Raw genomic sequence first — 14,566 nt, forward strand, 5'->3', positions numbered from 1 at the left:
CAGGAAAGAGAGGAGACAACAGAAAGAATGGAGGAAAAAATAGACAAATCAGCAAATAAAGCAAGGAGATGAGAAGGAGAAGATGATAAAGATAATAATGACTAATGAAATAAACCAAGGGAAAAGTATTTTAAGAGATTTAAAAATGGAATCGGATAAGCTGGAAGATACTTTTGAAAGGGAGATAGGGGCTTTAGTGGACACTCTGGAGACCTGGCAGCTTAGGGGGATAGAGATGGGAGAAATATTCAGACTGAATGGTGAAGACACAGATGTTGATAGAGACAAAGATCTAAGAGAGGGGTATGGGAGGCAAGCTAAAAACTGAATAAGAATTGAAGTATTAAAATGGGCAAGAGATGATGGATAGAAAGGATTTTTTTTCTAATATAATTATGGCCTGATTAAAAACTAGAATAGAGGGAGAAATAAGAATGCACACTTTTATATAAAGTAATAGTTAGATGGGAAGATTGGAGGTTGAAAGTTGGTATTCTTATGTATCTATAAATAAAATGATGATTGGTACTAGAATGGTGTATTGAAACATTGAACAACCAAATAATGAAGGACTATGTCTTAATATAAACATGTGGATTAAAACTAGGATTAGTAATGGTGGCCTGACTAGAAGCTAGAATAGAGGCAGAAATAAGAAATAGGGGGAATAGTAGCATATGTAATTTTTATATAATAGAATATAAGCAATAGCTAGATGGAAAGACTAGAGGCTGAACGATGGTATTACTATATATGCTTAAATAATATCATTGGCATTAAAATGAAACATTGAAATATTGAATGACTACTGTAAAACAAACATGTATACTATTATTAAGATTATTTAAATTTGATTAATGTAACAAATATTATTAATATTATTATTGCTGCTTCTATCAAAATGAATTATACCCAGAGGCTACACTGTTCATGTATTGATATTGATGTATATTTAAAAATAAAAATCCAACCAAACTTAAAAATAAATAAATAACTCCTAAAAAAGAAAGCAAGAAAAGTGCAGGGAGGCAAGGGGCTGCTTTGGAGTATGAGATCTTGAACTCTGTTGTGGGGCTCCTCTGGAGGAAAAGTGATGTATGCAATTTATGGGAATGACTTGCTGCTTTCCCTGCCAACTTCCACATTGACTTTGCTTGTAGACGCCACTGGGACGGTTTTAGTGGTGATCACGTGGCCATAGGGACACAACTTTATGAACCATTGCAGGTCCCCTTTGTTCAGCGCTGTCATGAATTTGAAGGCAGTTGGGGGCTTCCCATTTTCACACACACATGCTGCTCAGAACTCAGTGTGGCCACAGCAGCTCTGAGCCAGCACAGCAGCAGCAGGAGGGAATGTAAAAGTGAGAAGCCCTGGGCACTCCTGCCGCCCAGGCTGGTGCACTCTGCTCATCCACTCACTTGCCCACTGACCTGGGTCTCCCTCTGGCCACTTGCGGCAGGATGCCGCAAGGCTTGTCGTGTTCTCCTGCCGCAACAAGCCTCCCACCATCATGAGCCTTGTGGCATCGTGAGTGGCTGCACCGGTGTGACAAGCCTCGTGAAGATCCATTTCTGGCGAAGTTTGGTGGAGAGAAAGAAGCCAGAGTCTCTGCTGCTTCTGCTTTCCTTGCGTACAGCCAAAAGTTTTCAGAAGGCAGGAAGGTGAAATGCCAAGCTCGACTCATACCCATACCTCGCATATTAACCCCACTTTCTCAACCTACTACCCAAGTGAACCTCTCCTCCTGCTGAGGCTACCTTGCAAGTGAATTCACCCACATTTCGCCATGAACCACCCTGCTCCTGACTGAGGGCAAAGCTAAAGCAGGAAGAAGAAGCAGCTGTGGCCCCAACCGTGCCTGCTTTCTGGCCTCAAGCATGCTCAGAGAGCACCAACAAAGCACCATTTTTGGCTTTTTTTTAAAATCAAGTTTTATTTATTTTTTCCCCCCGGTTTTCACCCACATATTTTATGAACAGAGTATTGGCCATATCATAACTTATACAATTTAACATATTCAAATACATTTTACTCAGTTACAATTTTTGCCAAAATTTCCTTTTTCCATTTTTTTGATCATGTCTTAAAATTTCTATGCTTATTTGTATAAACAACATCTTTATTCGCCCTCAAATTCTAATTTTTCTGTTTTAACTCAGATTTATTCTCTTTTATTTTTTAATAACTCATTCTTTATCCTAGTGCATTTATGCATGTTCAGGGTTGCCTTTCTTCCATTTCATCTTTTTTATTGTACAGCAATCTTCTCAATCTCTTCCATCTCCCTCCCTTCTTTCCTTTCTACTTTCTTCTTCCCACTTCTCCTACTCCTTCTCTACTTCCCCTTCCTTTCTCCCTCTCTTCCTCTCTTTCTCCCTTTCTAACCCTCTCTCCTACTACTCTCCTTTCCCTTCCCTTCCTTCCTCCCCTCTTCCCTTTCTTCCCATTCCTCTCTCCCTTCTTCCTCCCTTCCATCCCTCTACTCCTCTTTCGTCTCTCTCTATTGCTGTATTTATTTTCTATTTTCCACTATGATGTCCAGGCAACCCCGACTTTTCTTTCATTTATTTTCTCAAAATTCCCCTTATCTTTTAATTATTAACAATGTATTTCAACTTATTCCATTTTTATCTTAAATCCTTTGCTAGTATAACCTTCCAACCCTTAACAATATCTTTCTTCTATTTTATTTCTTACATGTATTATTTTATTCTTACTTACATCATTTGTTAACATTTCCATTTTATTCAATTTTACATTTCAATTTCCCCCTTTAATTTCAATTAATTCTTTTGTTACTGTTATTTCTCTTGAATTATACATCTTCCAACAACAAAATATATAGTCCATTCTGTCTTTCACATTGCATCTACTGATCTATTTTACATTAAATAGTGTATTTCTTCTTTTTTACTTACATTTCATTTTATCTTTACTTATATCCCTTTTACAATAATCTGTATCTTCCTTCTAAATTGCTTTTTACATATAATTTCTAGAGTTAACATCCTTCTCTTCAATTAGCATGTTCATCTTTTAAATTCCTTTTTACTATCTCCTAACTATTTTCTTTTAATTTCTCCACAATTCCATTTCTTGATACTTTCTTCCTTTTCTCACATTCCCTTGCCGCCTTCTCCTTTTTCTTCCCCATTTCTTTCTCTTCTCTTCCTTTTTGAGATGTATTCCCCCTTATCCATTTTTATTCTATCACTATTAATTCCAGTGTAATCATCTTTTTTATTCTGTCACTGTTAATCCCAGTGTAATCTTTTTTATTCTGTCAGTGTTAATCCCAGTGTAATCATCTTTTTTATTCTGTCACTGTTAATCCCAGTGTAATCATCTGTATCTTTATTTTCATTTATTTCTTTCCCAATTCTCCATGTTATCAATTTAAAAGGCAAGGATTTTTAAGTTTATTATTCCTCTGCATATAATTCAAATTCAAAGTCCATGTAGTGTCTCTTTTTTCTTTTTTTTCCTTTCCAGATAGTGTCCAATTCAAACATTCATTTGAACCATTCCAATTTCAGTCTTTGTTCACTCTGCTCCTCTTGCAATCACATTCTAGTTATATAAACAAAACCTTCCTACAGTACTTTCACATGATGATATAAATAAACTTAGTATGATACTTTTTTCCACCAGCAGATGTCTCTCTCCAATTCACAAATCCTCCAGCCACAAAATATTCCTTTGTAAATCCACAAAAATGATTATTTCCTCTTCTCCAAATTAAATCCTTTTGTTGTTTAAAGAATACTTCTCTATCTCCTTTTTTCTTGTCTTGTTTTAATTTCATCCAAATCCAGTTTTAAGTCCTAGTGAAAGGTTCCTTTTAAGGCTTTAGTTTTAGTTTTAAAGTTTCTTTTTTTCCTTCGCTTAATTTCCCAAGTGCCAAATAGCCACTAATTAATCGTTGGGACTTCTTTCAAGCTTTTAAAAGTTTTTTCTTCTTACCTGTGAGTTGGCCAATTACTCACCTGGTAACAATACTCTGTTCATTCTCTACTCCTGCTCACATCTTAATCCGGTTGCCCAAGCTTATAGCGGACACAATGGCCACCTCCACCACCATTGGGTCAAAGAGCTGTCTCCGACCTTCCGAGGAGCTTGTCTGCTCCTCTTTGGTCTTTTGAGATGCCTCTCTCTCTCTCTCCCATCCCTCCAAGATGGTTCCGGTCCGAAGGCCTCCCGACAGCGGTTTATCTGGCTGGGTTTTCGCGAAGCCCATCGGAGCTTCGCTATTTCCCAGCCAGTATCGCTGCAACGGTTCCGGTTCCTCCATTTTTGGCTTCTCTGGGATACTGAGCTGCCCTGAAGGATGGGGGGGGGAATTAAGACATCCCCTGAAAATAAGCCCTGGCACTTATTTCGGAGGTCAAAAGAAAATAAGACCAGGTCTTATTTTCGGGGAAACACAGTATTATAAAATGTTTTTCTTGACTAAACAAAAAAAATTGTATGTGTGTTTTTAATAAGGTCATATGATTTTATTTAGTTCTGTCTGTCAATGGTAGCCTATCACATAAATACTATAAATACAAATCAAAGCAGTCCATAAAGAAGATCTCAGCAGTTCAGCAGAGAGAGGGGACCTGTGGTGGGAGTACTTTGCATAGGATTGCCTGGAGAGATGATGGGCAATGCCTAAATTTGATATATAAATAAACCAATTCTGGGATAAATGGAATTCTAAAAGTCATCCTTTCTTGTTCCAACAGCTACAGGAATATTTGCAATTGTGAACAACCGTTCTTTGTCTTTACTTGGAAAGCTGACTATCAGTTCAGCCTTTAACATTGTGTATATCTACACATCAGAACTCTATCCTACTGTTATCAGGTAAGTCAAGTTTGGTTTGTAGTCACTTAATGTAACTCTATATGATCACTTATCCATTCTTTTTTTTAGAGGTAGAACACCATTCTTAGAGCTCGCATTCAGCAGAGAGGCAGCAAATCAGGAAGATCAGAGTTTTTGCTCATTAGAATTTGTATATGAGAATTTGAGCTCTGTCTGAAATATAATGTTTAACCGGTTAGACTAGGGCAGTGTTGGAGAACCTGTTCAGCACCGAGTGCCCAAACCGGAATGCACGCATGGGTGTGCACGTATGTGCGTGCCAGTGGTGGGTTGCTCCCAGTTCAGTCTGGTTCTATAGAACTGGTAGTAAAACCGTCGGGATGCTCCGCCCATCTGCCACGTCGTCATGGTTGATCTGCACATGCGCAGAAGCGCGCGCACCCATTGTGAACCAGTAGTAAAGGTAAGTGGAACCCACCTCTGGTGCATGCCGGAGCAACAGAAACCCGAAGTCCAGCTGGCCGGTGAGCATGCGCATGCCGGCCAGCTGCTCTTTGGGTTTCCAGTATGTGCATGTGCGCCAGCCAGCTGGTCTTCGCACATGCCGGAGCGCCAGAAACCCGAAGACCAGCTGGCCGGCATACATGCATGCACCGGAAACCAGAAAGCAACTGGTGATGGTGCGTATGCCCACAGAAAGGGCTCTGCATGCCACCTCTGGCACGCTTCCCATAGGTTTGCCATCACAGGACTAGGGGCAAGGAGATCCAGGCTCGAATCTACCCTTAGTCGGTAGAAGCTCAGTGCATTTTGTCAGTCATTCTCTCTTAAGCCTACCTACCTTACAGGATTGTTGTTGTGGAGAAAAATAGGAAGAGGAAGCAGAATGTATGCCTGAATAAAAAAAAAAGGGGGTTATACATCTAAATAATTTTTTAAAAATGTAATACCTAAACTAAAAAACCTTGTTTAGACAAAGGATATAGATCATGTAGAAAATATGTTATTTTTAAAACCTGGTGTATAGCTTTTGTATTAATATATGGTTTTCAGAGTTCATATAAAAACACTTCAGTAGCTATTTCATACTTGGTCCAAAGGCAGGCAGAATGAAAATATTGAAACAAAACATAGTCAACATACTGGTGATAAAGAATGTCATTGTTATGCTGCTATACATTTATCAGACAAAATAAAAGATTAGGGCTATGCATGTTTCAGAAATATGGAAGGAATGTTTTGGAATTTGCTTGAATGCAGTTCTTCTTGGCTGCAAATTAAAGCAACTGGTTCTATGCAAGTCTAAAAGAAAATATGTGCCTGTTTTTATGAGGTTACCAATATACACTACAATTTTTTTTTTTTAATTTGATTTATATGCCGCCCTTCTCCGAAGACTCAGGGCGGCTTACAATATGCTCAGCAATAGCCTTCATCCTTTTGTATATTTATACAAAGTCAGCTTATTGCCCCCACAAACTGGGTCCTCATTTCACCTACCTTAGAAAGGATGGAAGGCTGAGTCAACCTTGAGCCTTGGCGAGATTCGAACCCTGCAGTAATTGCAGGCAGCTGGTCTTAATAAGCTTAATAACAGGGTGCCTTAAACCCCTGTACCACCAAGGCTCTTTTAATTAATGGTAGACAATTGTTACACACTCATGGAAGTTCAAAAGCACATTTTTTGAATAGGAACTGTTTTCAAAATAGTCATAGCCCTATAATAATTTCAGCTAGTAGAAATATTAGTATTAGGGCATTTCCAGTTGGCCAGTTTGTGGAATGAGCCCATCCAAAATTAAAAGGCTTTGAATGGAATATACTGTGGTTGGGATCATTTATTTTGTTTTAAATGTTTATTGTGCTTTAATTTGGGGGGGGTCTTTTTTTTAACCATTTTTAACCATTTTGAGAATTGGGCAACCATATAAATCAAAACAAAATAATGTGTTGGCGCTGTAGGGATTTGAATTTAGAGTTGGATTGAATATCTCTTTTTAAAAAAATGATTTAATATAGAAATAAAAGATATTAATCAAATATAAAAATAGTGGACAGAAAAGGGCAAAAAACAAAAAACCACAGTGAAATAGGTATATGTAAAACAAAAAAAAACCCCTTTCCATTCTTAAATAGCAAATAATCTTTACCATATGCAGTGATACTGATAAGACCTTTCATACATTGATTAAAAACTAATTCATCTCTTGAGAATAAACAAGTCTTCAAACCAAGACTTTAAATCAAGTGTAGCACAGTCTCTCAAGATAAGACAATACCTTTAGCTATAGACTGAAATAGTGAATCCAGGAACCATCATCTTTCTGAGACACCAATTTTTTTATATATAATTTGCCAGCATATGCACAGTTTAAAGCACTATTTTCCTTCCCAACACCATATTAACAATTTGCTGAATAAACCAAAACAAAAAACATAGGAGTCCATGTTCTTTCCATAAAGTTTCCAATAAACCTATTGTTGAATAAATTGCATTGCACAATTATAAGATATTAATTTAACATTAATCAAAATTCTAGCTATTTAGTTCATTAAAACAAGATATTTTTGCTCTTTATTTCAAGTTTCTTGCAGGTTTTCCATACATATCTTAGTATGTATTGCTTTTCAGTTGTACCCATAATTAACTGTAAATTTGGGGATCTCCAAGATTTTATTCAATATTCTGACTAATTGTTGACATATCAGGCACAAACTAAAAAGTCAGAACATGTTTTAAATGGAATATACTACTGTTCACTAGGTTTGGACAATTGAAATAGTTTTTGCTATAAAAAACTAATAGTAAATAGTGTGTTAATTCCATTCTTTACCAGGGAGAAAATGTATCAGCAATTTTCAGCCTGACACCATTCCAAAATGTCACTTTCTCATGAAAATTGGGGTCAAGTTTAAGTTTCCGTATCATTTTCCAGATCTTAAAGCCTGGAAAAAAACTGTAAGAAAAAATTGTTTTCTAACTAAAAAAGGAACTAAGTCCCTGCCAAGACATCAAAGTAGTTAAATAACTATTTATCGTGCTAACAGTTTGTGTCCATGAAGAAATAGAGGTCAAAATACAAGCTCTGTGAACCAGCTGGCAATGAGGAAACTTGAAACTACTATCTTTGTGTGTAAAGACATTGATAAGAAAACCCAAGGATTTGACCATCTCATGAAATGTTTTTTTAGTATCTAATAATCTGTTTAAAATATTTAGAAGGTATTGATCTAATTAGAGTGTATGTAGGCTAAATTGAAGTAATCTTATGTCAAGGAATAAAGTATATTTTCAGGTTAAAAAAATGTTCCTGGTTTTCAAGCTTGCTTTCTTATTTTTTATTTGAATTTATACAAGGCCAGAACAATCTTGCTTAGAATAAAATTCATGACTTAATCTGATTTAATTTAAATGTAAGCAAAATTAAATAGGCCCAGTACTCTTCAATATCTTCATAAATGACTTAGATGAAGTAATAGAAGGAGAACTCATCCAATTTGCAGATGACAGTAAACTGGCAGGAATCTCCAGAAGACAAGCTCAGGATCCAAAAGGATCTCGACAGACTTGAACAATAGACCTTATAATGGTTCTATAAATAGAGGCATAGAATCAAAATCATGTGATGTATTAGTACCGCTTTATAAAACATTAGTAAGACCACACCTGGAATACTGCATCCAGTTTTGTTACCACATTACAAAAAAGATATTGAGACTTTGGAAAAAGAGTAACTAAGATGATATGGCTAGTCTAGAAAAAAGAAGGACTAAAGGTGACATGATAGCAGTATTCCAGTATTTGAGGGGCTACCACAAAGAAGAGGGGGTCAATTTATTTTCCAAAACACCAGGGGGCAGGACAAGAAACAATGGATGGAAACAAATCAAGGAGAGATGCAACCTGGAATTAAGGAGAAACTTTCTAATAGTGAGAACAATTAACCTATGGAACAGTTTGCCTTCAGAAGTTGTGGGTTCTTCATCACTGGAGGTTTTTAAGAAGAGACTGAAATGTTGTAGGGTCTCCTGTTTGAGCAGGGGATTGGACTAGAAAACCTCCAAGGTCTCTTCCAGTTCTATTCTGAATTGAATTGAAATGTCGTTGACATGATTGCTGGTTGATTTTTTCCCCTTTCTCTCAAAGGCTTTCAAAGCTTTTTGTAGCTCTGGGATTTCCAGTGGTACAATTATCATAAATGTTTAAAATAATTATGCCCTCAAATAATTATTTTAAATTTCTAAGAATTCTTAGATTTCTTGGATTTAGAAGTATAACTCCAATCCTTTTTTTTTTTTTTAATTTATTATTAAATTTATATACCGCCCTACTCCCGAAGGACTCAGGGCAGTGAACAGCCAAAAAATAAAACACATAGATTACAAAATTTAAAAGACAGTATAAAACCACATTAAATAATTTGGTCCGGGACAAATTAAAACACCCCCAATACTTAAGACAAATTTAAAATTTACAATTTAAAAAGTTAAAAGGGAAAAGTTAGGCCAGGCCGGCCTGTTGAAATAAAAAAGTCTTGAGGGCGCGGCGGAAGGTGCGTAGATCCGGGATTCTCCGTATCTCCGGGGGAGCTCATTCCAAATAGCAGGTGCCCCCACAGAAAAGGCTCTCCCCCTGGGGTCCGCCAGTCGACACTGTTTGGCCGACGGTACCCGGAAGAGCCCCTCTCTATGAGAGCGTACTGGCCGGTGAGAGGCTACTGGTGGCAGCAGGCGGTCCTGTAAATATCCAGGTCCTAAGCCATTGGAAGAGAAATTGGAAGAGAAACCTTCACATGAATATAATTGTGTTTTGTTTCCTTAAAGGAATGTTGGAATGGGAACCTGTTCTATGTTTTCCCGAGTTGGTGGAATTATTGCTCCTTTTGTCCCATCTCTGGTATGTCTTAATTTTTTTCTATTCTTTTCATACCCATTGCACCTCCAAATGAGATTAGCACCAATGTGTAGATTTATTTAAATTGTCCCAAAGGTGCTTTTGCAGGAGGCAATTGGACTTTCTTGTTTTTTCTTTTGAAGACATTTCGTTTCTCATCCAAGAAGCTTCTTCAGCTCTGACAGGATAATGGGGAATGGAAGGATTTATATTCCTTGCAGACAGCTGGTAATCTGCATCCTTTTAGTGGGTCATTGAAGCACTTGGAGGTTTACCTGTGTCCTCAGGTCACCTGAGTAGTGCTCCTGATTGTAGTCTGAAATTTTTCCTCTGGAAATCCATTCCTACTCCTACACAATTCAAAGAATGTTCATCCCAAATTGTATAGCTAAAAGTTTGTAGAGATTCTTAGTCATCCAGGTCATGGTTGTCCCCTTTTCTCCTGAAAAGACACCTTTGGGACAATCATGAGCTGGATGACTGAGAATCTCTACAGACATTAATTTAAATTGTTTCATTGCAACAGAAATGGTACTGCTATGGTATTGTTTTTCAGAGATAGATTTTGTGATAAGGACTGCAGCTACACAATCACCTTGTCCTGGCTCAGAGAAGTAGCCCCACTTGCTGAGAACATGCCCTCAAAATGGGCTCTCATTGCAAGCCCTCTGTTGAGACAGTTAAAGACAATCCAATGTGATATTGCAGGAAAGTGGTGTTTTCCATGGGAAAATGGAAGACCACCTACAATGTGGACATTCTAAGTCTACTGGAACTTTTGGACTCCAATTTGCCTATTGCAAGCCTGCTACCTACTATCTGATTGCTGGTCTCCGTTTCCATTGCATTTGTACTGTGGACTTTCAGAAAAACCTCTCTTCCACAAAGTTTGGAAATAGCATTTCTTTATTTATTCTTCTGATCCAGGAGGGAGCCAGTAACTAGAATATAAAAGCAACATCTAATGAAGCAATAGGTTGCAGTATTAACCTTCAGGACAAAGTTCTTGCCTTTTCCCACAGAGGGATCAACATGATTACATCCAATGTATTCATTTTTCAAGGCAACTAGTCTTACATATTAAGATCCTCTAAACCAAGGGTGTCAAACTCAATTTCATTGAGGGCCGAATCAGGGCTGTGGTTCACCTCGGGGGGAGGGGTAAATGGCCAACTGGATGGGTGTGGTCAGTTTGATGCTACTCACTGGGCGTGGCTGACTGGATGGGCGTGGCCAGCTTGACGCCACTCCCCAAACTGTTGACATGTTTCCTCTTTACATTGGATACACCAGGCCAAAGCCATGCTGGCCCAACGTTTCCTCTTTGCATTGGGTAGATTATTGGGATATAATGGGTTGGCACTCCCTTGAGTTGGAATCACTCAGCCTTTCACCACAATTCCACTGTGTTCTCCTGCATGCCTAAGGAAAGCCTGTTCATTATGTTGCACCATCTACTTTATTCCAGCAAAAAAATCTCTCTCTGGTCTATTTACGCAAATGGAAAGTAGCAAACTTCCTACCTTCTTTTAGAGATCTAAACACAGCTGGGTAAATGATAGAGGCAAATTCTCTTGTCAGAATGAAAGCACTGATTGTATTAAAAAGTCAGGCTTTTTATTATGTATATCACTACTACCAAAACAAATGGGATATGAAAAACAAAAGAGCTATGATTTTTACAGTTTATCTCAGCTGATGCTTTTCCAGCCAGAGATACATACACAGAGAGAGAACCATGGTAGATTAAATAAGGTTAGAAGGGCTTACCAAAGGGACTTGGATGATTTCCTAGAGTCAAAATGCTAATTTCAATGTAGTTTTCATCAGCCACTATATGTTTCCATTAATATAGATAACTATATTTTTCCTAGATTACCAATCCAATTTTCTATGGGGATTCTTTCTTAATTTGGAATTTGCAAGCCTAGAGCACATTGAGCTATCCCTTCTTTTTAAAATCCACTGGAAAGGGATTGTTTTCCTATTTCTGACTGATTCTGTAAAGTCTGATTTTCCTGGACTCTGAAGGTCTCTGACCATTCCATGGAAAGACAGGTTTAAATTGATTGGATTGAGTTTTATTTCAACCACTTTCAACCACTTGGGAAGGGATTTTTTTCCAATTCGTTACATAGGGTCAGGCCATATCCCTATCAATATTTCAGGGGATTCATTCTTCATGTTATCAACCTTCTCAGAGTTCTTTTGGCATTTTAGAAACATATTAAGAAAAATCCAGGAAAAAAACAAAAGAGAATATCCTGTTCCATATCACATTTCCCCTCCTTTCTTCTAAGGAGAAAAGGGGCAGATATCAAAGGAGATTAAACCAGTGATAAAACAAAAGGATTTTATATGGCCCAATCAAGGGTAAAAATCTGACACTGCAACATTATTTCTTTCACGAGTTTCCTTTGCAGTAGTCTGTATCTGTATGTTTTATTTCATTTAATTTTCATAGGATTCATCAGACTAAAAGGGGTCCAGATTAAGAACTCTAGTCTAAAACCTGTGAAATATGATGAGAAATTTATTCCCAAATTTTGTTGCAAATTTCAGTGATTCATTGTGTGTTTTCTAAAACAGTTGGAGGCAATCCATATTGCAAAAGAATGAAGTTCATTCTGCTTCATGAGAATTATGTTATACTTTTCCCTTTAAATCAAAGGCATGAGTAAGGTATTATAGATCAGAATCAAGTTTTCCCCCAACTTCTCTCCCTTCCATTTTGTCCTCTTCTTCAGATAATTTAATTCTGCTTAGTATAACTTTGTATATTTATCTGTGCTTACATAATTTTCACAGAATCACAGGGCTGGATGGAAACTTAGAAGTCTTCTAATCCAACCCCGTGTCCAAAGCAGGTGACCTTATACCATCCTGGACAAATGGTTATCCAATCTTTTGTTGAAAAACTCCAGTGACCCACAATTCCAGGAGGCAAACTGTTCCACTGATTAATTGTCCTCATTATCAAGAAGATTCTCCTTAATTCTAGTTTGGATCTCTCTTTAATGAGTTTCCACACATTGCTTCTTTTCCTGCCTTCAGGTATTTTGGAGAATAAGTCGACCCCTTCTTTTCTGTGACAGCCCCTCTAGTACAGAAAGACAGCTATCATGTCACCCTTCTCTTAGGGTGACATACCTAGTTCCCTTAATCATTCATCATATGGTCTAGCCACTAGACCACTTATAATTGTTGTTCTTTTCTGCATTCTTTCTTAGAGTCTAAGCATCATTTAAGGATTACCTAGATCCCTCTCACAGGTATTATTGTTGAGCCAAGTATTCCCTATTCTGTACATGTGTATCTGGTTTTTCTGCCTAAGTGCAAGACTTTACTTTTCTCACCATTGAACTGCAACTTGTTGCATTTTCCAAAGTGTTGGCAGTTCTCCCCAGCTTGGTATCATCTGCAAATTTGAACTAACATGTAGATTATTTATGAAAATGTTCAAGAACACTGGGCCTAAGACAGAACCTTGAGGCACTTCACTTCATGCTTTCCTCCATGTAGTTATAGTGACTTTGAGGACTGCACACTGAGTGCAGTTGGTCAATCATTTCAAATCCATCTGGTGATATTGCTATTCCACATTGTTCTCTCTTATCGAGAAGTAGGCTGTGGTCTACTTTGTCAAGTGTTTTACTGAAGTCCAAGTAAACTATATCCACAGTATTTCCTTGATCCACTAATTTAGTCACTTTATCAAAAAATGCAGTAAGGTTTGTTTGGCATGATATATTTTTAAGAAACCCACGCTTCTAGTGATCATCTTGTAAGTGCTCACAAATCTGTTGCTTGATTATCTTTTCCATGATTTTTCCAGGTATTGATGTCAAGCTGATTGGTCTCTCGTCTCCAGATCTACTTTTTTCTCCTTCTTGAAGATGGAAATAACTTCAACTCTTTTCCAGGCCCCTGTTAGTTCCCCAGTGCTCAAGGATCTTTGAAAGATATGGTTCAGTGGTTCCAAGTTCACATCTGCCACCTCCTTCAGAACTCTGGGATGTTAACCATCTGGTCCTGGCAATTTGGACTTGCTTAGAATAGATAGGTGTTCTCTCACCAATTTCTTACCTAATTTGACCTGCATTCCTTTTCTGTCCCTTACTGTGTTGGTTTTGATAGTTTGGGTTGTTTTTCCCTTGGCATAAAAGTAGAAGAAAAGAAAGAATTAAGCAGTTCTGCTTTTCCCCTGCTGCCCATCACCTTTTTGCCATCTTCTCCCATTAGTGGACTCCCATTGATGTTCTTCTAGTTCCTTACATACTGAAATTATTGAATATAATATATATTATATTGAAAATACATAATTTTGAATCAGTTAAGGTATACTGAGGATACCAGATTCACAGTTCAGAGCATCTAAAAATGATTTAAATGTGCCAAAGGTTTAGTAGCTGGGTTGTGGGATTAACATGAAAAGTATAATTGCTGCCCCAAATAATCTTTTTTTTTACAGAAAGTTATATATTGGTGTCTGCCATATGTTGTATTTGGAGTGGCAAGTGTGTTATCTGGTTTTCTGAGTCTGTTACTGCCAGAAACCCTAAATAGCCCACTGTTGGAGACATTATCTGATATACCAGTTTGCTCATATCGAAGGCTTGAGGGTGAAGCCATATCACTGAAGATCTTAGAAGATTCACAGGTATTTTATCATATGTTAACAACTATCAAGTTGATTAGGAATTTTTTTCTAAATTAGATTAATATCATTTTAGCTGATCATGATGGGCTTCAAAAAATAAAAACAAAGTCTTATAGAGTACTGTACTTCTAAAAAGTGTTCATTGACATAATGTAGAGCAAGATTGAAAGAAAAGAAAGAGGAGAGGAGAGGACAATGGA

The 14,566-nt window shown here is 37.4% G+C and overlaps 1 protein-coding gene across 2 annotated transcripts in view; it reads left to right on the forward strand.

The window, feature by feature from the left end:
* The window catches only part of SLC22A15 (solute carrier family 22 member 15), a 60,199-nt gene that overhangs the window by 37,571 nt on the left and 8,062 nt on the right, over positions 1-14,566 (forward strand). For both annotated transcript variants that reach the window (XM_070938360.1, XM_070938361.1), the window contains 3 exons: positions 4,731-4,851; positions 9,637-9,709; positions 14,178-14,366. In XM_070938360.1, the coding sequence (XP_070794461.1) occupies positions 4,731-4,851; positions 9,637-9,709; positions 14,178-14,366 (383 nt within the window). The remainder of the gene's footprint in view (positions 1-4,730; positions 4,852-9,636; positions 9,710-14,177; positions 14,367-14,566) is intronic.

Source organism: Pituophis catenifer, unplaced genomic scaffold, assembly GCF_029215685.1.
Source record: "Pituophis catenifer annectens isolate HBS135680 unplaced genomic scaffold, rPitCat1.0.hap2 SCAF_2, whole genome shotgun sequence".
NCBI classification, from domain to species: domain Eukaryota; kingdom Metazoa; phylum Chordata; class Lepidosauria; order Squamata; family Colubridae; genus Pituophis; species Pituophis catenifer.